At 27.6% G+C, this 24,670-nt stretch overlaps 2 protein-coding genes across 3 annotated transcripts; one reads left to right on the forward strand and one right to left on the reverse strand.

Moving 5' to 3' along the window:
* The first annotated feature begins 1,228 nt into the window (after window positions 1-1,228).
* On the forward strand, window positions 1,229-23,352 carry LOC119680407 (transforming growth factor-beta-induced protein ig-h3). Of its 2 annotated transcripts, none has more exons than XM_038093208.1 (9): window positions 1,229-1,303; window positions 1,663-1,860; window positions 15,863-16,125; window positions 16,430-16,574; window positions 20,855-21,046; window positions 21,114-21,393; window positions 21,469-21,928; window positions 21,994-22,694; window positions 22,758-23,352. In XM_038093208.1, the coding sequence occupies exons 2-9, from the start codon at window positions 1,757-1,759 to the stop codon at window positions 23,238-23,240; spliced, it is 2,628 nt and encodes an 875-aa protein (XP_037949136.1). In that variant the 5' UTR covers window positions 1,229-1,303; window positions 1,663-1,756; the 3' UTR covers window positions 23,241-23,352. The 2 variants fall into 2 exon arrangements, with proteins under 2 accessions (XP_037949136.1, XP_037949137.1); XM_038093209.1 differs by having other exon boundaries at window positions 16,031-16,125.
* On the reverse strand, window positions 3,605-5,092 carry LOC119680408 (aurora kinase C-like). Its single transcript, XM_038093210.1, has 2 exons — window positions 4,553-5,092; window positions 3,605-4,492 (listed from the first exon to the last, which is right to left on the reverse strand). Exons 1-2 carry the CDS (start codon window positions 4,824-4,826, stop codon window positions 3,645-3,647), a joined length of 1,122 nt encoding a protein of 373 aa, XP_037949138.1. The 5' UTR covers window positions 4,827-5,092; the 3' UTR covers window positions 3,605-3,644.
* Window positions 23,353-24,670: the final 1,318 nt, after the last annotated feature.

Raw genomic sequence — 24,670 nt, forward strand, 5'->3', positions numbered from 1 at the left:
TCTAGAAAAGATTTGTTTCATAGTGCTGATTATAAACATATACATATCTGGTGTCCCATATTTTTTCAAATATGCAAGTAATTTATTTTCCTACAATAGTTTGAAAGATATATACATAAATTTTATTATAATTTTATATAAAATTTGTTTTGATACTTAATGTGTAAATAAATCACGTAAGTGACGTCATCACAGTTATATGACGAAAAAAAAATGAATTGGCAACTCTCTGTATGTAAACCTGTGCGTATTGCTATGTGAGTGTGCTATTATGCCCCAGCTAAATTATCGATTATATATAATCTGGAGGGTAATGCACTTTTTTATAAAATAATGCATCGTTTTAATATAGACAGGTCAATCAAAGTAATGTATTCTTTCGTTATCGTTTACATTATCGAAAATATTATTTTTTTAGATTTTATTAATTTAATTTACAAGTAATATGTTACGGATTATATTTTCAGTAATATTTTTTACATATGTTATTATTAGTAGGGTTAAAATTACAATAAAAAAGGTATAAATCATCATAAACACTATGTTATATGTATTTAAAATTGTCATAGAAAGTTTTGTTTTACTTTTATATTAGCATTACATTTCGATTATGGATCCTAATATTAGCTACGACTAATAAATTACAATAATTTAATAAATACAAATACTTTTGCGGGTAAATATAGTTAATATCTGCGCTTGGGCGTTATAGCAAAAAAATGAAATTTTCACATAATTATTTTTTATGGAAATACAAGAAATACTATAGTAGTTACTTGTTTTCTTAATAAATCTGTAACTAATAGCTATTCTTCATATAATGAAAGAATGAAGAATAGCACCGGATAAAGAAAATATTAAACATTAATACAGAAATCATAAATATCTATTCCTTTTTCTTTTAAGGCAATTTGCTTAATATACTATAAAAAGTTTAATAAACGGGTATTATAATTTATTAAAATATTAACGACAAAATTATTCTAATGTTTTGTTCACAAGTTATTTACGATGAAAGGTATTATAAGTTATATATTGAACAATGTATTATATATATATATTAAAAATTTACTAATTTCTTGAACATTTTGTTACACTAAATATGCGGCTGAAAAATGTAGCGCCAGCACAGTCAGAGCAATGAATAAGCAGCTCATAGAGCAAAAAATTAAAAACAAAAGAGCTAAAACAGAAATAAAATCCAAATACATTTTATGCAGACGGTATAAATAGAGCAACCGAGCCGTTCTTTCGATTAGTTCGTTTTAAACTGTGTTGGGAGTAGTTTTGTGTGAAGTGGATGGTAAAGTGAAGTTTTGCAGTGTATAAGAAATGAAGTTAATTTTAAAAGCATAAATATTGTTTTAAGCAGACAAGTGTCGGACCATACGTTTTTAATTATTTTTTGTTTTGTCAGAAATAAATTTCGTATTAAAATTTTGGAACAACCAATCTTAATTAGGTCTTAATTCCAGGAATATCCCAATCACTATTATAATTAATAAATAGTTCAGCTTAATATTTAATTTAAGAATTAAAATTATTTTTGTGGCGAGAGTGTAGAGTGATTTATTTTATTATATTGCTACGTGCAAAAATATATCTTAAACTGTTTCATAGAAAGTGTTCATATTAATTACAATTTTCCTACATTTCACTTAGGTGAAGCGCATAATTTAAGTACCAAATTGAAAAAGTTGAAAGTAATCACATCACTGCAGCAACAATAAAACTAACAAAAAGTTAAAAAGAAAAAATGATGTTGCACTCAAAACGGAACATGCAGCAATGCGGCAAGTTGACGTTGCTGACATTTTTAGTCATGTTCGGTTGCATCAATGCAGTACCATTTTATGAAAAGTAAGTTGATAAAATTAAAATTTTTTAATTATTCCAAAAGTTTTTACAAATAATTTAATTAATTCAAAATTTTGGTTAAAAGTTTTCAATTTCAATTATCATAATGCATTTAATTAATTAAGTTTTCTTACAAATATTTGTAATACCATATTTAAAATTTAGAATTTGTAAATTAATTTTATTGTTAGAAAAAATTTTAATTAAATAAAAATAGAAAATATATATACATATATATGCTTACATATGTAGGCATATAACATGTTTTGTTTTGTAGCTAATATTATAAAATTATTAACATTTAGGAATTTATTTACTTTTTTATTACTGAAACTATTTCCTTTATTATTTAAATATTTAGTCAAGTGTCAGTTTAATTTTTTCTTGTCAGTATTATTGTTTAAAGCATTGTAAACATTGTAGGGATTTTAATATATACGTACCTACATACTATTGTTTTTATTTTGATTCTTAGAAGATCTTTTCCAAGCGCAAAATGCCGCAACAGTACGACTAAAGAAATAGAATTGACTATTTTTAATGGTTTTTATATATTTTTTTATTCGGCTATAGGTCACTTTTTGTTAAAAAATTCAATGTTTTTTTAATATTTTTAATATAGTCTATATTTCGACTCTCCTTGAGTGTCATCATCAGGATCAGAATATATAGTATTAAAAGATAGCTTTCTACGTACCTTATACTATTCATATTTCAAGAAATTCCTATGATAAGCTAATGAATACAATATACGTATTACGTAATAGGGCTTTATAATTATTATGTTTATAATATTATTTGATAGTTAAATAGTTAAATAATAGCGTTAGTAAAAGTCAGGTCATTTGGCAAAACATAAGATTTGTGCGATTTCATTGACAGATTAAGGAAATTAGCCTTGACTTTGTCTTTTTCAGAGTTATTGTGAACGATATTTAAAATCAGATCTCGAATCGATAAAATTTTAAAATTGATACTTTCTTTTGGTATTCCAAAAATTAATATCATAATTTCGCATTTTATAACTAAATTCGATTGTAGAAATAATAAATATGTGGCTTAATTTGTTATATCAATAACAAATGTAGTAAAATGTTCAAAAATGAAATCATTTTTAATATGATTTATGATTTCTAATATGAAATATCTAATATTAAGTATAATGAACTTAATTGCTTCTATATGACAGCTATATTCAAATCTTAACTGATAAAAAATATTTTGAAACACATTATATAGTATAATAAATATAGTTTATCATAAACTAGTTTTTATAATTAAATATATATACATATATATTAATAAAAATATGTATATTATATATAAAAGATATTTGTATCAAAAATCAATTTTAATATCTTTATAAACATTTATGTATTGTAAAACAATATAATCGCAAAATTTCTTTCTATATCGTTGACTTGATCAAGAATATTTATATTTCATATGGTCTCTAATCCTAATGTCTTGTAAACATCTTAGCAAACTTATTATTCTTTTAACGCTCCGTCTAAACAGCGTTCAGTACGATCTTCAATCAAGAACAATTTAAATGTTTGTGATATATATATATGGTTATGAATTTAATCTTATATAAAAATTGGTGATAAATTGATATGAAATTTTCATTAGATTACAATATTTAATATTATAAGATTACAATAAATTATTATTTGGTTTAGGATCGATAAAATTAGAATAAAGCAAATATGAATAAATGCAAAATTTGCTACAGGAGATACAAAATAATTAAAATGTTTGAAATCTAAAAAATAAATTTGAAATTATCAAATTATTTTTTTCTCTTTTATTTCTATGTTTTGTTGTTTAGTGTGACTTATTATCCAAGGATGCTGACATACTTTGTTTAGTGCTAGACGATTGTTTGGTTCAGGTACTAATAACTTTGCTATAAGGTCTGCAGCTTCGTGTGAAACATGATCAGGCAGTTTATATTGACCTTTTACAATTTTTCTATAAGTTTTATCATAACTTGTTCCTAAAAAAGGTGTACATCCCACTACAAGCTCATAACATAATACACCCAGACTCCACAGATCCACACTTTTGTTATGAGGTGTACCTTTTACCATTTCTGGTGGTAAATATTCCAATGTACCACACAGAGTAAGCCGCGTTGAAATCGGTTCCTGAATGGACCAACCAAAGTCTGCTATTTTTAATTCTTCGTTATGTCCTAGTAATAGATTTTCTGGTTTAATATCTCTGTGGATAACATCACGCTCATGTAAGTATTCGAGCGCAGATGCTAAGCAATTTATATATGAAGCGGACTTTGATTCACCAAATCTTTTTAAAGGCTGCGAACGCATTTCATTGTATAATGTGCCACCTGGTGCATATTCTAATATCAAATAAATCCGAGCGCCATCATGGAAATAACCATACAGTCTTAATATATTGGGATGTCTTACATGTGATTGAATTTCAATTTCACGACGAACTTGATGTTCAATATTAGATTCTCGAATTTGGGACTTAAATAGTACTTTTAAGGCTATTACGTATTTTGACATTTTTTCACGTGCCAAGTAAACTTTGCCAAATTTACCTCGTCCTAATGGGCGACTAATTTGAAAATCATCCAAACACCAACCTCTCTTTTCTTTTTTGTCTATATTGGATTTAAATAAATATTAATTAAATATGTGGTATTAAAAAATTTTCTATTTACCAGTCCTTGTCTTAACAGTCTCTTCTGCATCATCATTATCATTAAATACTTTTTCGCAGTCATTTTTATTTGTCAATGGAGCAGTAACAATTATTGCCTTGTTTTTATTTATATTTTGTGTTTCAAATTTGGGATTAGTCTGTATACTATTTGTGGACTGCAATGAATTTGCAGATGCACTTACTAACTTTGCACAAGTTAAGATTTGGTTTATAGAGTTTATCTTTTTTGGTTTATCTTTTGCAGTTATATCAATAGCAATTTGCTTCGACATTGTTAAGTTTACTGCAATATATGCACTTATAACAATTGATATATTGCTAGTTTTTGGCACCCAAATAATTTATTTCCATAAAATGTCAATATGTCTCCCAATGCCAACAAATGTAAAATACCGTTTGAATTTTTTAAAGCTGTTATACGTGTGTGTGTCATGTGGGTAATGCAGGCTACTTTAGGTAGTTGAAATCAACAGCAACGTATGTATGACCAGTAAATAATGTATGTAATCACTATCACACTACATAAATTTAATTTTTTTTATAATAAACTAATATGTACCCTATGATTTAAGATCCTATTAAATTATTTAGTTTCACGAGGAATTCGTTACTACAATTAATATTTTTGCATTGGCAATGCTCCGTTTTTGATAACTGTATGCACTGTTTGTAACAACAAATAATTGAATCCACGTTTGGGCAAATCTAAATCAATTTATTGAAAATAAATTTTATATATTCTTGGTATCCAACTACTAGGTTTCCAAGTTTTACCAAAGAATTGTTATAATTTAAACTAAATATGTCAAAGGGAATGCACAGCTCTAATTTTAATATAATTGAGTTTCTCATAAAAGAAACATGCATATATTGAAAGAAAAAGGGAAACTATACGCAGTGCCCATACATCTAGCTGAATACCTTTACTCCTATCCGTACAGCATACAGCGTACTGTAATGTAACAGTATGCTCACGTCATCAAACGTGCGGTCCAGTAATGGATATTACTTTTCAAGATTGGTACAATTGGCAGGTGGTGCTTTCCATAGAAACAAAAAATTCTTTCAAACTTGATTTAATTTTATATGAATCTTGATATTATTAATCAAAGCTCCGTGGCGGTGACATCTTTACATATATGTACATATATTTAATAGATTCTATTAACATATGAAAACAATTATTTTTAATTGGATCCTACTAACATGAGAACAATCCTTTTTTTTTTGGAATAAATATGAAGTGCATTTCTGTAACTTATACAATTATTGTAATAACAGCAAAAAGTTTTTGTATTAAAAATTCTTTACCAAACTGAGTATTAAGTATTTTGGTAACATATTTTTAATTACTTAAGAGAGGCTGGGAGTTTACTTTAATTGGTGATATTATTATTTGTAGGTATTTGTTTGTGTACTCTTCAAAAAAAATTACTTTTATTAAAAGAAGTAAGTATTCCTCAAAAAGGAGTGTACAAAATCTTTATATATTATTACACAAATGTTAACTTTTCTTTAGATTAATATAGAAAACGACTCTAAATGATTGCGATCCACTTAGGTCTACTTATTTACTATATTATAGGTCAGAAAACTGTTTTGAAATTTTTAAAAAGGCTTAAAAATTTGTTTATGATGACGTTTATATAATTCAAAGAGGCAAAAAATATATTAAAACAGATATGATTCTGCTGGGCATGCACGGGGCACTGGTAAAATGCGGCGCGCTTTTCTCATTCTAACAACTATTCCAGTGCTTATAAGGAGTTTCCAATATTCAAGATTATTTACAGTACAGAGTTCTGTTATAAAATCAACTTCATTCTCTACGAGTAATGTTTATAAAACAACTTGATTATCTAAAATTTAAGAAAGTTTAACCTAAGGGACCTTAGGGATTATGTACAGGTAGACAATGGTGTACCGAAGTTCTGAGTGGTGCATTACTGCGTAATGCGCTGAAGACCAACGAAACTATCTTAACTATAAAAATTTAAAATACAATTGTAATAAATAATATTCTAATTTAAAAATAGAATATAATATATATTATATTTATAATTATAATATAATATATTTATAAACTTGATCAGTTGAAGTTAGTATAGTAAAAAGGTCAATTAGTTCATGCACAAAATTCGAAATCAATATTCGACGATAATATTAATTAAGGCATTGATTTTAATATATATTCTAATTAGTTTTTTGTATTTTGCTTTCTAAAAATTAGATTGTATGATTCACTTGTCAGACATATGTCAGTTTTGTTGATACCCTATTAGATGAACAAAAAACTATCAGCATGACTAACTAACCAACTTCGTCGTACCAGTTCATAATTTAGTTTATTTGTTTTTTTTATATACTTAATTTCTTGAGCAACTTTCTTTCCTAATTTTCTTCATTGTCTCTTTTGCTTTTTTGTGTAATTTCGACGAATTGGTGAAATTTTAATTTTAATGTAGATACTCGTAAAATACAAAGGAGAAAAATGTATATTTAATTTTAACAAAACGACAAGACAAGACAAGACTCAAGCGCAGTCTGTTGACCTAAATTTGCTGAAATAATTAAGTAATTTTAGTACTTTGGCTTTGTCAGTAAGTTCTTTAGTTCACAAGTAAGTTCAACACTAAGCAGTTTTGCAAAATTTGAAATTATAAACAAAAAAAATTAAGTAAATATGCAAACAAGGTAAAGTAAACAAATCGTGCTAGGTTTGCAACTTTAAACTTCTGGTTTAAAGATACAAAATTAAAGACTGCAACCTCTTCAAAAAAAAAAAACGAATTAATTCTATCGGTTATATAAATATTGTTGTAGTACAATATTATAGCAGAACGTTTTAGTGTAGTTTTATTCATGAATGTTAATATTTTATTATTAATATTGCTTTATGTTTCATCTAAGTTATGAAAGATATTGTGAATATTTTGTTGTAACTGATCCTCTGGCATTCTAGCGAAATATTTTATCTATAACATTTTCCTGTCAATGTAACTTATTAAATATTTTCCCTTATTAATTTAGATAACTTGTTATATCTTATATTTTATGTTCTGTCGTTTATTTATTTATTTTCCATGATTTCTGTCCCAAAAACGACTTGTTCGTTACCTGCATCACTAAACCGGATAAATGAGCGCAGTGCATTTTTTATAAAAGTGCAAAGTTTAATACCAAATAAAGTATAACTGTATATCGTCTTGTATTATACCAAAGCTTATGCTAAAGATATCAAATTTTCTATTTTTGTTTTGTTTTACAAATATTCACGTCAAAATTCCTAAAAGTCATTACAAAGATCATTATATGTTCTCTTTGTAGGTTTAGTAGTAGCAGTGATTTTTACATTATGACATTTTCTATAACTTGAAAGACTTGCTTAAATTTATGGACAAGTCATAAAAATTATTTTTCGACATGTGTAATAAAGAATAGTAGATCTGTTGTGCTCCTGCTTTTTCGAAAGTCGCACTTGTACTGCTCTAAATCATTTTCAGTGATAGCATTTACTCTGTTTCATACAAGTTATTCGTTAGAAATTTGTCGTGTGTCACTCGATCTTATCTTCTTGCTTGAATATTGAACAGATGTAGACTTATTCCACTCCTTAGGCATTTTTTTTTGCTCCAAATAGACGATGACTAATTCATTCGATTTTTAAAATTATGAACTTTTTTCATATTTTCATATCATATTTTGTTAGAAAAATATAATACATTAGGGTGCCATTAATTTTCGAAAGTCGGAGAATTTTACGCGGCATCCCCTAGATCGGTTCATTTTACTAAAAAATAATCTGTGTAAAATTTTAGTTCAATTGCATAAGTGAAAATGGCGCGTCTGGAGTCCCAAAGATTGGAAAATAAGCATTTTTTCCATAAAATTCATATTTGGTTGCTTATATCACAGACATATTTAATTTTACATAAAAACTATCTTTCCAAAAAGTATAGATCTATTAAAACAATTCCTTCATAGAAAGTTTTTTTTTGTATTTCTAATAATTACTGAATAAAAAACAAATTAGCTGAAATCTTTTCTTGTTATTCAAGAAAATATGATACGTCCAAGCTATAAGCAGTTACTTTGCTCAGCTAATCCATACCCCAAGTGATTAATCTATTAATATAAACTTAAGAGATTTTTGCAACTAGAAATATTTAATAAAAAAATTGTTACTATGCGATATAAGACAATAATAGAATGCGATATAATACAATAATATTGCGAGTCCTGTAGAACCATATGTGTTATAACTTACTGTTTTAGATATTTTTGACTTGTATTTTTTTTTTGATCATGCTAAATTTAAAAATTGAGATCCATTTAAGACGAATTTTCTATTGTGATAAACTGAACTGTTGTTAAAACCTAGTTTTTTGAATCATTGAATAAATAAATTCTGTTCTGTTTATTATTATATATAAAATACCTCAGTTTTGAAAGTTTATTTTACTTTTCTTCAAAGCATATTTATTTTTTGATTAAAATACTTATTTCACTTAAGTAGAAGAGTTGAGTTAAGTAAGTCTGGCACATGTACCTAGTAATAACATACTAAAAATATATATTATAAAAATAATTCCTGAACCCAAGTGTTTAACTAAAAACTCTTTTATTAATTTCATTATATGTTTAAGAGTTTGGGAAACACTGTATTTATATATGTCTAAACAGACTAGAAATTTAATATACAGCACACTTCTTACATTCAGAGGCCACGTAAGGAAGAACGAGACATCGATCGTGCCCTAGGCGTATCAATAGAAGGACGCCAAATTCGTTATAATTATCCTTAGGCAAAACCAACAGTTCAGTGATAAATTGAAAAATATGTTAAATATCTTTTAAGTTTCATTTACAAACTCATTCGGGCGCAAAGAGACCTTACGCCACGTCACCACTTAATTCATTGTAGACGAAGGCAATCTTTTACAGAATGTTTGATATTTACACAAAGAATCATTTCGAGATACAATTTGTTATAGATTTTTTCACAGTTGAGTTGTATTCATTTTTCAAACGAACTGCCTGCAATGCATTAACATTTTAATGTTAATTATTTTATCTTGTTTTCTGAGTATCTCTCTTTATTGTTTTACATTGTTTTTGCTTTAAATTTACATTGTATGTAAAGGTATACTTTTTTTACGAAGCTTAAAACAATACATACAAACGCAATAAAATAATTTATATTGCTTCTAGGTATTTTGATGAAATATAGGTCACTCTAAGTTAGTCTTCAATCATTTATGTTAACAAAATGTACTTTATAATTTAATGCAAAATTGAAATATAAGCATAAAATATGTATAAATTGGTGGATTATACTATAATTGTTTTTATTATATATTTTTGAAATAAGTTAGCTTCTTTTTACGTTTAAAAAGTTTTAAAAGTTTAAAAAGTTTTTATCTTAGAGAAACAAACCTCAACTGTATTAATAAAATTTATCACATTAATTAATACTTCACTTTACTGTCGCTTGCAGTGCTTAACTTAGCTGAGATATATATATTGAAATAAGCCGAAGTATCAGCTAACGGCACCAAAAACATGCAACTTAAAAAAGTGCCACCTATATATGTTAAATAATTTTACGAAAGTTTTATTATTAGTTTTAATACTAAAACATATTTTATTGAAAGTATTTATTTATAATAATAATTAATTTTACATTAAATAGGTGGTTTTAATGGTTTTTTTACGTGCCCCAATACTATATAGTACCGACTGCTCGCAGCTTCGCTCACATTCCTCTATTAATTTATAAAGGTAGTTGCGAATTTTTAATCGATCTAATTATTGTTTAAAAACAACACAATCTTATTTAATATTAATTATTGTTAATCATACATCATGAAGTTTTCTCGAGAAAAGCAATGAGTAGTATTCCCAAGAAAATAAAGCGCTGAAATACGTTAAATAAAAAAAAATATATACGATAATTTTGAGATAGATAAGGTTTTATGACGAAAGGAGTTGAAATGATGTGTAGGGCTTACTTCGCATATAATATAAATTTAATAATAATAAGTATAATTTATACGAAGTGCAACATTTTTATTGTATGACTTAAATACTTTTGTTTATGCTGTTAAAGATTTTTTACCTTTTTCCGCGGACACAGTTTTCTTATTTTCTATCCATACGCTTTAGCTGACCATTAGTCATTTATTCCCATAGCAATTAGGTTTACGTCCCTAACCTGTTCGTCAAGACTGACCGCCAATTGTTGCTAAAACATCTAATTTTGTGGATTTGGTCTATTTAATAAAAGCATAGACTTTAATCAAAGATAATAATAAGATTAGTTTTTTTCTATTTTTGTTAAATACTATTTCAGTGTTATTGTACTCGCAAATGATGAAGTAATGTGTACATTAATATTTATTTTACTGGGATGCTGCCTTATGGATGTAGAAATGTACAGCTTCAATTTGTTTTTATAATGCTTGATGCTTTATGTATAGCTGCAACTACTACGTATTCGCCTAACAATAAATTTTGGATATCATAGGATTTATTTCTCTATATGTTTGGAGTGTGTAAGCTAAGTGTTACATGTGAAATCATGAATAAATCTTATAACAAATTTTGTACTCCGAGTAAATAAGCAGAAATAACTCTGCAAAATTTTAACATTTCACAGTAGTAGAAGGAAAATAATTAAAATTCAATATTTTTATTGTTTTTATTTAACTATATATTTTATTAACTTCATTAACTTTTTTAACTCCATATGATGATGTTGGTGTTAATTGAGTTAGTGCTGTTGCGTACTTTTACTCTTTGGTTTCTAGGGATGAGGCAGTGTATTCACTTTTGCGAAGAGCTTTAAGGCTGGTTCGATCGTCAGGTCTCTGAGTATGTCTGCTGTTTTTACCTACCAAGGTATCTTAAATAGATCTCTTATGGTCTGGCTTTAAGCTAACTGTAATTGTTTTATGGCGGCGTTCGGGCGTATTATTAACTCCATAACTTCATTTCAATTAAAATCTACGTCTTCTATATTCCTAATTTCAAAACGAACCTAAGATATCTAGAAGTCCAATCAATCAAAATGTAGGGCGATCTATTAAGAAATTTTCGAAATAAGACAAATGAGTAAAATGTTTTCAAAGCTATTTTGGGTATGTATCTTGAAGACTGGATCGATCTTACCATGTCTTGGCTAACGTCCGTGTTTTAGTGAAAATATTTACTATTAGCATAATTTTTATTCTGTTTTTCTTTACTGTGTATATTTAATTTGTGTCATTATTTATGTAATTGTCTACTGATGAGGTCGCACTTTTCGGACACTTTTGAAGATAATTTCCTGAAAGATAGTTTGGGTATAAAAAATTGTCTAAGCACCACTATTAATTTGCTGGGCATTTATAAATTTGTTCATTACAGTATTTGTCTCTTTTGACTTTGAAATAAAAGATGGGTAACGATCATTAATTTTGTCCATCTGTTATTAACGTATAAATTTGTATATTTTTAAAAAGCATCATAACTCATATAAATACAAATTATATATAAAGTTTGTGAACGTTGTAGCTGTTTGAGACTATAGGTATGTACATATGTCACTGAATATAAAGTGATTTTCTGACCTGTATTTGATAATGAATTTTTTAATTGCTTTGATTAGAGCTTATTTTTATTATTTTTAAATAAACAAACATATTTGCTTAGTTGTTGCAACAGCTTAGGTAGAGGCAATATTTTTTTAACTGAACTGTAATAATGCTCAGAATGCTGTTTTCAAAGCTTGCTTATTACTGAAATCGATGGTAATCGAGAATATAAGTTGCAGAGATTCAGGTTTAAAATTATTATAATTGAGTAGACTAGAGAAAAAAAAAAATTATAAAAAACTTCTAATGCCAGTAAGAGATTTATACTTGTACCAATCGGTGGTACTGCGATAATTTGCAGTTGAATATAAACCGCAATGAAACATATAAATCACAATATATGTATGTATAAAAATATTGTTTGTATAGGATTACTCTACTTCACCAAAGAAATCTTTATGATGAATCGCTCTAAAAAACTCTATTGTGCTTAAAAATCCGTAAAATACGTATAACAAATTTTTTTAAATATAGAAGTTAATGATGAGCCAGTCTGACTCATAATGCGACAGCGGCAGCTTCAGGCTTTTAAGTAAAAAACTTTCTTAACCCATTTATGCAGAAAAAAATTATTTTTGCTTTACCAAAAAAATCTGTACTGATCAGCATACAAACGACCTTAAAATTAGTAAAACGTAGCCAGGCGGAATACGTGAATTGAAAATTACTGAGGTTTAATTGTATTTTTGTCAAAACAAAAACAAAGGAAATAAAATATTTATTTGTATGTGAGATCTAAGCTTTTGGCACTAAAGTGTTTTTGTGTATAAATTTTTACAAAGACGATTCAAAAAAATATTTTTAAAACTTAATTGAAGTTTTGTAGTTTAAAAATATAAATAAATTTCAAATCTGACATTTTTAAGATTTTTTAAATATTCTAACATCGTACAATATTCAAAAGATAAATTTATATCTCTCACATCACTATTGCTAATGAGATCCGTTTACAATGAAATATTTATTTTTAAATATTTTTAACCATAAATTGTAGCCAAAAACTGTAAATTGTTATTTTATTGAAATTTTTTTACTGACAATTTTGTTACTAAACAATAAATGATAAAATAACAATAAAATTGCTAAGAAACAATGTAGCCACGGTGGATGGAAAGGAGAGGTCCTACTTTAAAATGAAAAATTTTTTTAATTTTTTCTTCTATCCCTACTTACCACTATCTAATCTTAGAATAATCACTAACCACACGGGGCGGTACGCAGATCTTAGATAGTCATTGACGACCACGAATCTTATGAGGAATACACAAATTATTTGGTAAGATGGGTGGGAGTCTACAGAAACCCCCCAGCTATCAAATAGTAAAAATGCCCAGATGCACTAACTCGGAAAAGGCTAAACATAACAAAATAATTGTTACAAATCAGTTTAAAATTTGTATTATAACCTGTACTATCTTTGCGAAGGGTATTCAAGTTTCGGTGAAGCTGAAGCTAAATGCGTAAAACCAGAAGATTTACGATTTCTTAAACCTAGGTTTCTTTACTATGTACCTTTTTACAAATCATTCCTACAAAAAGTACAAAAAAACCTAAAATACGGAAGCTTGACGTAAACACTGAAATTAACTTAATTTTAATCATTAGAATTCTACGTATACATTAACCTCTTTATCGCAATGGCCGTCATTATTATCATCTTTACAACAAAATATAATATTGAACTAGGCAAACACAATAAATCAAAAAATTATAAATTATAGTTCCCCATCTTACGCCAGAATTCTCCATATTCGACCATCCTGCTTAGTTTTTAGTATTCAAAATCATTTTTATATTAATTATGAAGTAAATAAATTCTTGGAATTATACGTATAAATATATTTCTGTAGACAAAAAAGAACATTTAGACAACAAAAAAAAAGCATTTAGACAGGAAAAAAAGCATTTAGACAAAACAAAGCATTTAGATGGGGATTTTATATGAAATTGTGTTATTTTAATTAGACTTTCATGTTATTAATAATTTATTTTGAACAAAAAATAATCAAATAAAAAATCGGTAAAAATTATATGTATTATGTCGAAAGGTACTGAAATTTGGGAAATATTTCTGACATTTATTAATTTATCAACATCTAATTTCACAATAGCTTTCATATAATGTAACCATTAACTCATTCAAATCAGTTTGTTTTATGGTTTTAATTTAATTGAAATAGAGAAGTTTCATATATTTGCAAAATTAGTTTCGGGGACATATACAGAATTCGCGCTATCATGGTGTTTTATCAAATACAAGAATTGTTGTTCCAGAAATTTCCTGAAAGATTTTATTAACCAAACGCTTCAATAAAGCAATACATTATTCTTTCTCAACGTCAGTCTCTCTGAAACAAATTCGTGATAGATAAAATCACTTATAACGAAAAATACAACAGAATACATCTTGGAGGAAAGTTTCTTTCGTCTTACGTTTCGTCATTCTCATAAGCACAGATTTATTTATGTTCTTACACATAGACTCTTTCTGACTGTCAGCAGTGACAGTTTTAAATGCATTTTTGATAGATCTTGTATTTTTGTTTTTGGATCGTCTTTACAATTCAGATCAGATCATTCGAGAGGACATTAAACTTAATTCATTATACGTTAACCCTATAAAATTAAAAATAGTTATTGATAAAAACGTGTATATAAAAATGAATATCTAATTTCATTCAGAATGAATCAATTTTAAATATATATAGCTGTAATATATGCTGTGTTGATTCAGATAAAAGTTATCTCTTTTATTTAATATTATTTTCATAACAACTTCGGCTATGAATCATTATAATTTGATCAAATGTTATTAAAAGAATTATCTCTCTCTCTTTTATCCTTATCTCTCAGTGGACATAGGGCCTCTATCTTTTTTTATCGTATTCGGTTATTTGATTCACGGCATATGTCACTCCAGGAATAGTTCGCTTCTCTTAGTTCTTCTTCAATTATTCTTCTCAAGAACAAAAGAATTATATGGATCAGTAAATATTTAAGTAACATCTTCAAAATAAGAAGCGTGTGATGAACTTAGAGTTGTTTTTATTGTGTTTCTAATCTAATCATATGTTTTATAGAGTTATTTTTAATATAATTAATAAACGTTATGAAAATTTTTTTCAATTAAACTTTCTGATTTTCTATTAAATATTTATGATTTGCTAAAATGACACAAAAAATGTTATTATTTTATATAGGAGTATGTAGGTATATGTGTTATTTTTTATAGGTATATGTTATTATATTTTTTAGAAATAAAAGAAATTTAACTTATCAAATTTATTGTATTTACAACTGAACCTGAATATCGTACTAACAATAATTCTGTTTTTAACAGATATTAATTATTTTAATATTTACGTATACTATTTTATTTATATATGTAATACAATACTATTATTATACGTAGGCTAAATATATCTTATTTTGGTAATAATTTACATGTTAGATAATAATAAAAAATATATTATGATATATAAATACAACAAGGCTACATATATTTACAACATTGATAACTATCATTTACAACTTAATCTATACTAGAAACTATTATTCATGCTCCTTGTAAATAAATCCGCATTAGTTAAACAAAATTTTTACACACCAAAACTTAATTCTGTTTTTTGTTTTTGCTTGGTTCAATGTATTTTTTGTTGCATTTGATCAATCAGTTTTATGCAGCATTTGACACCACACCTTGAACACAGCATTTTTTCACCCATACCGTCATACAGATCATCATTTAGAACATCACAATCAGAACAACAACCACAAGCATCAGAAGGCCATCCACAAATTTGGGGACAATTTGATAATAAACCTTTCCGTTTACCTTACAGCAATTTCGAAACAGTTGACACGGATTTCGTGCCTTTGGAAAATCAACATTTCCAAGCTCGGACCCAAGCTCCACCCACAAAAGAAAAACCTTTTGGTAAGCTGAATAATTCTTTTTTAATAATATTAAATGTCAAATTCTTTTATTAAGGTTTAATTATGTTTCCACGGTACTATACATACATAATGAATCTATATGTATTCACCGACATTTCAAAATGATATCCCTTTACACTTTTATATAGGAATAGTGTAGTGTATATAAACTAGCGTTTTTAAAATTAATCAATTTTTGAATCCTATGTATATAATATATTACAATACTATAAAAAATACGTTGCCACTCATAAAAAAAATGTTTATATCCACTAATTGCTTGTATTTAATTTTTAATATTATAGATATTGACGTGATATCTGGTGAAATTAACGAAAATCACTCTCCAAATGTTTTTGGTCAACAATCTTTTCCATTTTTCGGACCAGATTTCTTTAATTCCTTTGGTGGTTTTGGATTTGGTCCACAACAAGAGCCATGGTGGAAAGGGTAAGTGAATAATAAAAAACAATAATAAAAGTTAATAGTTAAAGTCAAGTAATTTTTTAAATACTCAGACTTGAGTTGTGTTCTGCAATTACTCTAACTGTCACTTAACCGTGCAGTATTCCAATCGATCTAGGACAAATTTAAGTTTTGCATTTTTTCCTAAACATAATATTTTCTTGTTAACTAAGCTATCACCGAAATTACTATAGCATATTACCCAACAATTGTAGTATCCATTGACAACGAGAAGAAGGTAAACAATAAAAAATTGAAAACGTATAAGATTCGAAAAGCTGAAAAACAAATTAGAATTAGTTTAGTCGAAAATGTTTGAAATTTGATTTACTGACATTTTGGCGTTACCACAAAGCATCCCGATTCGACATTAGTCACGATCTATAAATTTAGAAAAATTAATAATGATTATATGAAACAAAAAATAATTTATTTTTGTCATTAATTTTATATAGGAAAACAAGAATTAAATAGAATAAATAATAAAGATAGCAGTTAATAACTGCATATACAAAAAAAAAATAATAATAAAGAATGACAATAGGTACGCGATGATTATGTACAAGTATAAAATCTTCAATAAAAACTTTTGAAGATATATGCAATACGAAGAGAATAAAGTATTACAAAAGATTCGCCTTGAGCTTAACGTAAATAAAAGTTAGTAAAGAGTTTTGGAATATAGTTTGAAAAGTTAGCCGAGCGCAACACATTAAAAATGTTGAATTTAACGCTCACGCCCCAATCCTACACTTTAAAAATTTATTAAACGAAAAAGCGTTTTAAATTTTTAGCAGTGCAACGAAAACAGCGAATTAGACAGCAGGATAACAACTTTGGGAATAGACATGGCATTTTAAAATAATAATTAATACCCTAAAAAAATTGAACTCCCATTGATCGATCAGTTTAACTTTCTCGATAATGTGAGAAACATATTTAATCATAATTTTTAATACTGATGCTAAATTCCGTAATAAAAAATAATTCAAATATCCTGCATAGGGTGTTCTGGAGGATTGAATCCTTTTTAGGTCATCTTCGACGACTTGCCTACACATAGCTGGCGACTGTTCGGTCATAAGTTAATGTTCTTTGAATGTCAAGTGTCGATAGTTTGAGGATTTTCTGCATAAACACGATCTTTTGCGTAGCCCTTCAAAAAAAGTTTAAGGATGACAAATCGCATGAGCTTTATTGTTAATTTAGATCACCAATAGATGAAATGAACAATATTAAATTTTTAACAAAGCAACGCCAACAAAAGATATGTTGTGTTACTATTAGCACCGCCCTGTGTTAAAACCACATAACTTGCACAGTCATATATTCAAATTCGTGACAAAAAATTACTTATTGTGACTGTAGGAATCAGTCACAACCACATTCTTGATTTTAAAAAAGAAAGATTCGGGCCTATTACAATCCAAAACCAAATAACACACAATACAGTAAGGTTTTGGAATCTATTGGTCTTTGCTAGTAGATAATCACTGCTTCTGATACGACAATTTTAAGAAAGCGTGATATAAACACTTTTGTTTAACTATTTAATCAGCATATCTTCTAACTGATGGTAGTACTCTTATTATATCATATAGGTATGACATATATCAATGTCATTGAGACAGTACGGCTAAACTAAGAATACGAACTGAAGTGCAATTTAAACTTGCGTTTAGAAAAATGTACACAATTATTGTTCACAAATTGTAGTATCGATTTTATTGTTATCATTTTGTTATTATGATAAATGTTATCATTATCATTTTTGATTTAATATTTGCTTTCTCAAATTTAAATATATTTTTAAGGGAAGAATATTGAACGTGTTTGATGTGGCGCTAAAGATCGTCTTCGCCCTAACATATGAAGATCTATTTTTTATCAGACAACTATGACATATTAATAAAAACGTTACATTATAAATATGAAGCGTTGTATAAGAAAGACATACCTAACCCATGTGATAAATTATAAATTAAATTATAAATTATAGTTTAAAACAGGTCTACACCCCATAGCAGTTTGCTGTATTTATATAAAGGATACTTATTGTTTTTAAGTTTAGAGATAAAAACAAAGAAATCAAAATAAATAATTTTATTTAAATACGTGTGGCTTCAATGGAATGATAAATGATATTGCATCAGGAATTGTTAAGTACAATTAATATATATATATATTACATTCTTAAATTATAAAGAAGTGTGGGTATGCTCATCACTTAGCAAGGTGTTTATAAACTAAACAACACTGAATGCCGATAACAAAATGTGCAACAGATAGTGTTGTTCTCAGTAAAGCTGGATAGGATGATTCAAAGCACATATAAAAATCATCTAAATAACTCTTACGATATTTATTGTTAATAACTGTGTATGTGCTTATTTATATTATTGTAGATGACAATTATTTTAACATACAGTTGAAGTAATGACTCACGTTATAGTATAAGTATATTGCACCCTGTAGAGTTTAATATCGTGAAATATATTTTCAAAAAAAAAAAATAAAAGAAGTTCGTGAAAACATTTGACTATCTGGAGTTGTACCTATGTATATTGTAATGGTCTCTTTTTAGTTTTATATAATTTGCATGAATTTGTTTAATTCTTTATATTCTTTTGTATTGCAAAAAAGAAACAAAAATTATTAAATAAAAGACTGACTTGTCTTTAAATTGAATTTATTTATTTATTGTAGCCATTTAACTGATAGACAAACACAGCTAAAATTGTGAACATTGTAAATGTACACAATTCAAAAGTCTAGATTTTTCCATAAACTACGCTTGTTTTTAATATTAAATATACTGGCTCACTTATATTTGCATAACATATAAGCACTGTGTCAACATTCTCTCTGTCCCCATTTGTATCGCTTAACTCTTTACTTCGTTAATGGCATTTATTGCAAATTGAAATTAGTACATTTATGGTATGTGCTATGTATGTATGAATAAGTACTATGTATGTATATAGGTATCTATCCTAGTTAAAATTAGCATTTATTGCCAGTTTTCAAGCCTATAAGTAAGTGGCACCGCACGTAAGTCTACCCTATTTCAATAGACAGTATTATTTATATAATAGATTTGTTAGCACATCACATTAATATTTAAAAATTTTATATATATATATTTATATATGTATATATTTATATATATTACAATAAGATTAACTTACCATTTCTTACTCATTTACATCTATTATTTATTAAGTTTAAGGAAATTGCTATTTTTTTTTCATTTCAATTATTTTTACATTTGTAATTAGAATGATTAAACTAAATTAATTTATTTATAAAAATATGAACTACATTTTTATTACTTTTTTGCGCCCTTTTTAATTTTTTATTAAGAATATCTACAAGTAACGTATCAAGTGTTCATATATATATAACGTATTCAATTACAAACTGATCAAATGCATATTTATAATGAAATTTTATAATAATTATATAAATGTTTATTTGTTTATACTACAATTAAAAATTGCAATTAATTTATATTAAAAAAAAAATATTGTCTATATGTGTTTACATATTATATTTCAATACTGTCTGTCAATTTTTTGTTTACATATATCGCTTATTAATTATATATCTACATCTATATTTATTGTGTACAATTATTGTTGCTTTGTTTATTTTTAATTTGTTTAATCAAAAACAATAACATTTAACAAAAATATATGTTAACGATCATTACGATGCTTGCTCACAGTTTCCTTTAATTACTGCTTCCCATTTGTTTGATACCTAGTCCCTTCTACGACTGAATAAGATGCTGCTCTTTATAGCAATCCAGTCCTTAAACTTTGTTTATGGAAGTCTTCCTCGAAGTCTTCTACTAATAGTATCTAAGCGTTAGAATTTGGAGTTCGATCTTATCTTTCTTGATTTCGCTCAAATTTACCTTCTTGAACCGTTTCTTTAATCATAGCTGTTAATCATGTTGACCTTAGAATAGGACTCGAAACACGTCAAAGTCGTACATTTATGTACAAAAATGAGAGGCCTCACGTGCGTAGATATTCTTCATCTATTTGCATCATCGATTTAACCAACACGCTAGTAGCACATTTAAATATTTAAATACTTTTAAATATGTAATCACGTATATTAAAAACACTACTGAAGTACTAAAGAATATAAATACTATTGTTCATAACGATCCGATCACCAGTATTATTATTATTATTTTGAAATAAGTATATAATAATTTTATTTAACTTCTAATTATTATTGTGTCTTCACATTAGACCAAATGTTTGTACAGATAAAGAAGAAACTGTAAAGGACACTGAAGCTGATAAAGAGAATTCAAAGCCATCACAGGAAGAACTGGTTCCTGGTATATCTGAAAGCATTGACATCAAACCGATTATCGGACAATTCCATTTCAGCCTTCACTCCTGCGTTGATAAACCAAACAAATACGTCTGCTCAAGAAGGTATTAAATATTTTTAAATAATAATTTAATATATATAAGTGTATAAACACAATATTTTTCTTTGTAGTTTTAATCAAAATGGTAAAATGAAAACTGTAGTCATAACACGTCAATGTTGCCATGGTTATGGACGTCCACGAGATGCAGGTTATTCAACACCGTGCGATAAAATAGATATTAAAAACGTTGCTGATACCGCTGCAAATATGGGAGCCAAAGAGTTCATCGACATTGCTAAAGCTAACGGCTTAGCTGATCAGTTATTGACCAACCGCAAAAACATAACCATTTTCATGCCAATCGACAGTGCCTTCACCAACTACAACGAAGATCAACAAAACGAAAATGTAATATATTATTAAACTTTGTGGCTAGCTTGATTATGTTATAATACAATTATTTTTTATTATGGTTTATTTTAGAATTTGGTTGAAAAGTCTGGTGAAGTTTTAAAAAAACTTTATTTGCGCCACATAGTCGATGGTGAATATGATATGGATAATGTTGCAAATGAGCAAATTTTGAAAACACAAATGGAAGGTCAAACCATACGCATTAACATGTACCAGCTGCCATTGAGCTTGGGTCCAGTTCATTACACAGCTAATTGCATTCCAATTGAAAAACACGACAAGCTTTCAGAACAAGGCTTAGTGCATACAATAAGTGGTGTTATGAAACCAGTCACAGCAAATGTTATGGATATTATACGTTCCCGTGCTGATTTGTCAATTATGCGTACCGTTTTGGAGAAAACCAAAATCAGTGAAATTCTTGAATCTGATAAGCCAGTTACTATTTTCGTACCAACTGATGATGCTTTCGATAAATTGGAACCACATTTACGCAGGACTTTGAAGGAGGGAAAAAAATGCGCTGCAAGTAAGCATATAAATATAAATTAGAAAGCGAGTGTAGACAAAATTTATATTTCACTTCTATTACAGATATATTGAAAAATCATATTCTTGATTTAACTTTCTGCTCGGCTGCTTCTATTGCTGGTGCCAAAACTAGTGCTTTCAATTTATTGGGTGAACCGTTGCGCTTCAATAAGTCAAAGTCTGCACAAGAAAAATCTGAAGTGGCTGATTTGGTGAATGAAAGTTATATCACCATTAATAATGCAGCAAAAATTATTGAACCAGACGTTATGGGCACAAACGGCGTTCTTCATATTGTTGACACAATTTTGTCAACAGAATCTGCTTTGCCACTTTCTACACTTATGCAAACCAAGAATGTCACACTTTTCAAGCGTCTTGTTGAAGCAGCTGAGTTAGATAATAAAATCGATGATATGGACAATATAACATTATTTGCACCAACTGATAAGGCTTTGCAGGGTACTAAGTGGGTAGAAATGTTAACTGAAACTCCAGAAAAATTAAGGAATAATCCTGAATTGGTTGACTTCATAAACTACCACATTGTACATCCTATGACCAAAACTTGTGATTTGACTGAACAATTAATGCCAACAGCTGCTGGTTCAAGTATTCGTATTAACTTATATTCCACCCATGCACTCTTTACGAATGTAATGAATCGTGCTACAGTAAACTGTGCACGCGTAGTACATTTTGATGATGAGAGTTGTGGTTCTGTATTACATCAAGTTGACAAGCCACTCACTCCACCAAATATGGTAATTTCATTTTTTTAATACTAACATTTTAATTTAAAATTAATTTTTTTTTATTTTTAATAGAATTTATTGGAATATTTAGAAAAAAATCCAAGATACAGTAAATTTTTAGAACTTGTACGTTCATCTAATTTAACTAGTTTGCTCACTAATAAAGAAGAAACATACACATTGTTTTTACCTAATAATGATGTTTTCGAAGAGGTTGAAGATTGGGAAAAAACACTTATTAAGGACAAATCTCAATTGGAGAGCCTTGTCAAGACACACATTGTAAACGATGCTGTTTGTTGCGCTGGTATAATGCCAACAAACTGGCCTTTTGTACGCTCTATTGAAGCTCTAAATGGTGCACATTTACGTATTACTCGTGAACGTCGTCCAAAGGTTGAGAACGCAGGTATTACTAAATGCGATGCCGTTGCTGTGAATGGCATTGTCCACGAAATTAATGATATTATAGTTCCTGCACGACGTTCACAAAGACCACAACAAAACGTATTCCAACAAAACATTGGCTCAGATTTTGGTGATTTATTCTTTTAAAATAAAAATAAGTACGATCAATTAATTTAAAACCTATAATAAAATCATTATTTATGTAATATTGCGAATTTTATGGTACTCGAATAAGTACGTTTACATAATGTATTTAAATTTTTTATAAAAATATACATTAATTTTATTGAACTATTGTTTGAAAATAATATGTATCAAAATAAAATAAAAGAAAATTTAATATTAAATTTTAGTTTATATTGAAAATATCATAAAATACAAATAATAACTTTAAGATATTCAGTTCAAATAATATTGTTTTAGAATAATAATTTCAAGATATTCAGTTCTAAAAATAATATATATTCTATGAATATATGCTGCCTTAAGCCACGGTGTATCATTGTCTCTTTTTTTAATAATAATGAATAATCACCTGTTGTGATTTGTATTTACTGTGCGTATCAAATGAGAATATAGAAGAATTCTTTAAAACAAATGTTTTCCTGTTTGCTAGCGCCAACGTGGCACTAGGTGTGGAAGAATTAAACAGTTAAAAGACGGTAAGCAAATAATCTGTTAAAATATTTTATTTCTATAAAATATAAATAAATACATTTGAAAAGCATAATAGGTCTTCTGAGAGTCACATTAGTATGTGTTAATAATTCGGAAAGTTAATGTTATGACAAACAATTAACAAAATTCATATAATAGGTCTGTTCCACGAGCTACTCATAAGGGGTATTCACTCTCTCTTGTAAACTCATTGCAAGGAGCACGAAATGCAAGAATGCTATACAAAAACTGCAAGACTGCGAGAACACCTCTGTTGCAGAATTGCATCATCAAAATGAATCAGCTGTTTTGCAGCCGTATCAAATTGAGCAAAGAAAAATAAAAGTATAACAATGCCGCGAACAAGTGAAATACAAAAATGTATAGATTTTTTTATTGAAAATAGTGCTTTTAATATTCTGATTGAAGGTATTAACATGTTGTTAATGTAGTTTTCACTACTATATAGTTTCTATTTGTTAGATGATGCAAATTACTGGGAAGTAATGGAGCAATTAAATGAAGACCTTTTGTTTACTTTAGTAAACCATCACAGAAATCACCAACCCGTACCAAAATCTATTCAATGGAGATTTACCATTCTTCAAGAATTTGATGAAGGCCGTTTTTGTCAGACGCTTAGAGTAAATTGGAACGTATTTTCCTTAATAGTCTCACTAATAAACTATTAAGGATTACTATTGTTTTATATCGTTTGGGTTCATCAGGCGAAAATGCGGCTATTCGTAAAGTCGCTACATTATTTGTTGTTGGAGATATATGTAATAATAATATAATATAAAAATAATTGTTATAATAAAAATATAACTAATTCTTAATTTATTATTGTTATTTGTTATATTTTTTATCGAGGGGGGTAGTGGGGCTTTGCACAGCAGAACGCACGACTTTCGGTGCAG

Source organism: Teleopsis dalmanni, chromosome 2, assembly GCF_002237135.1.
Source record: "Teleopsis dalmanni isolate 2A chromosome 2, ASM223713v2, whole genome shotgun sequence".
Classification (NCBI taxonomy): domain Eukaryota; kingdom Metazoa; phylum Arthropoda; class Insecta; order Diptera; family Diopsidae; genus Teleopsis; species Teleopsis dalmanni.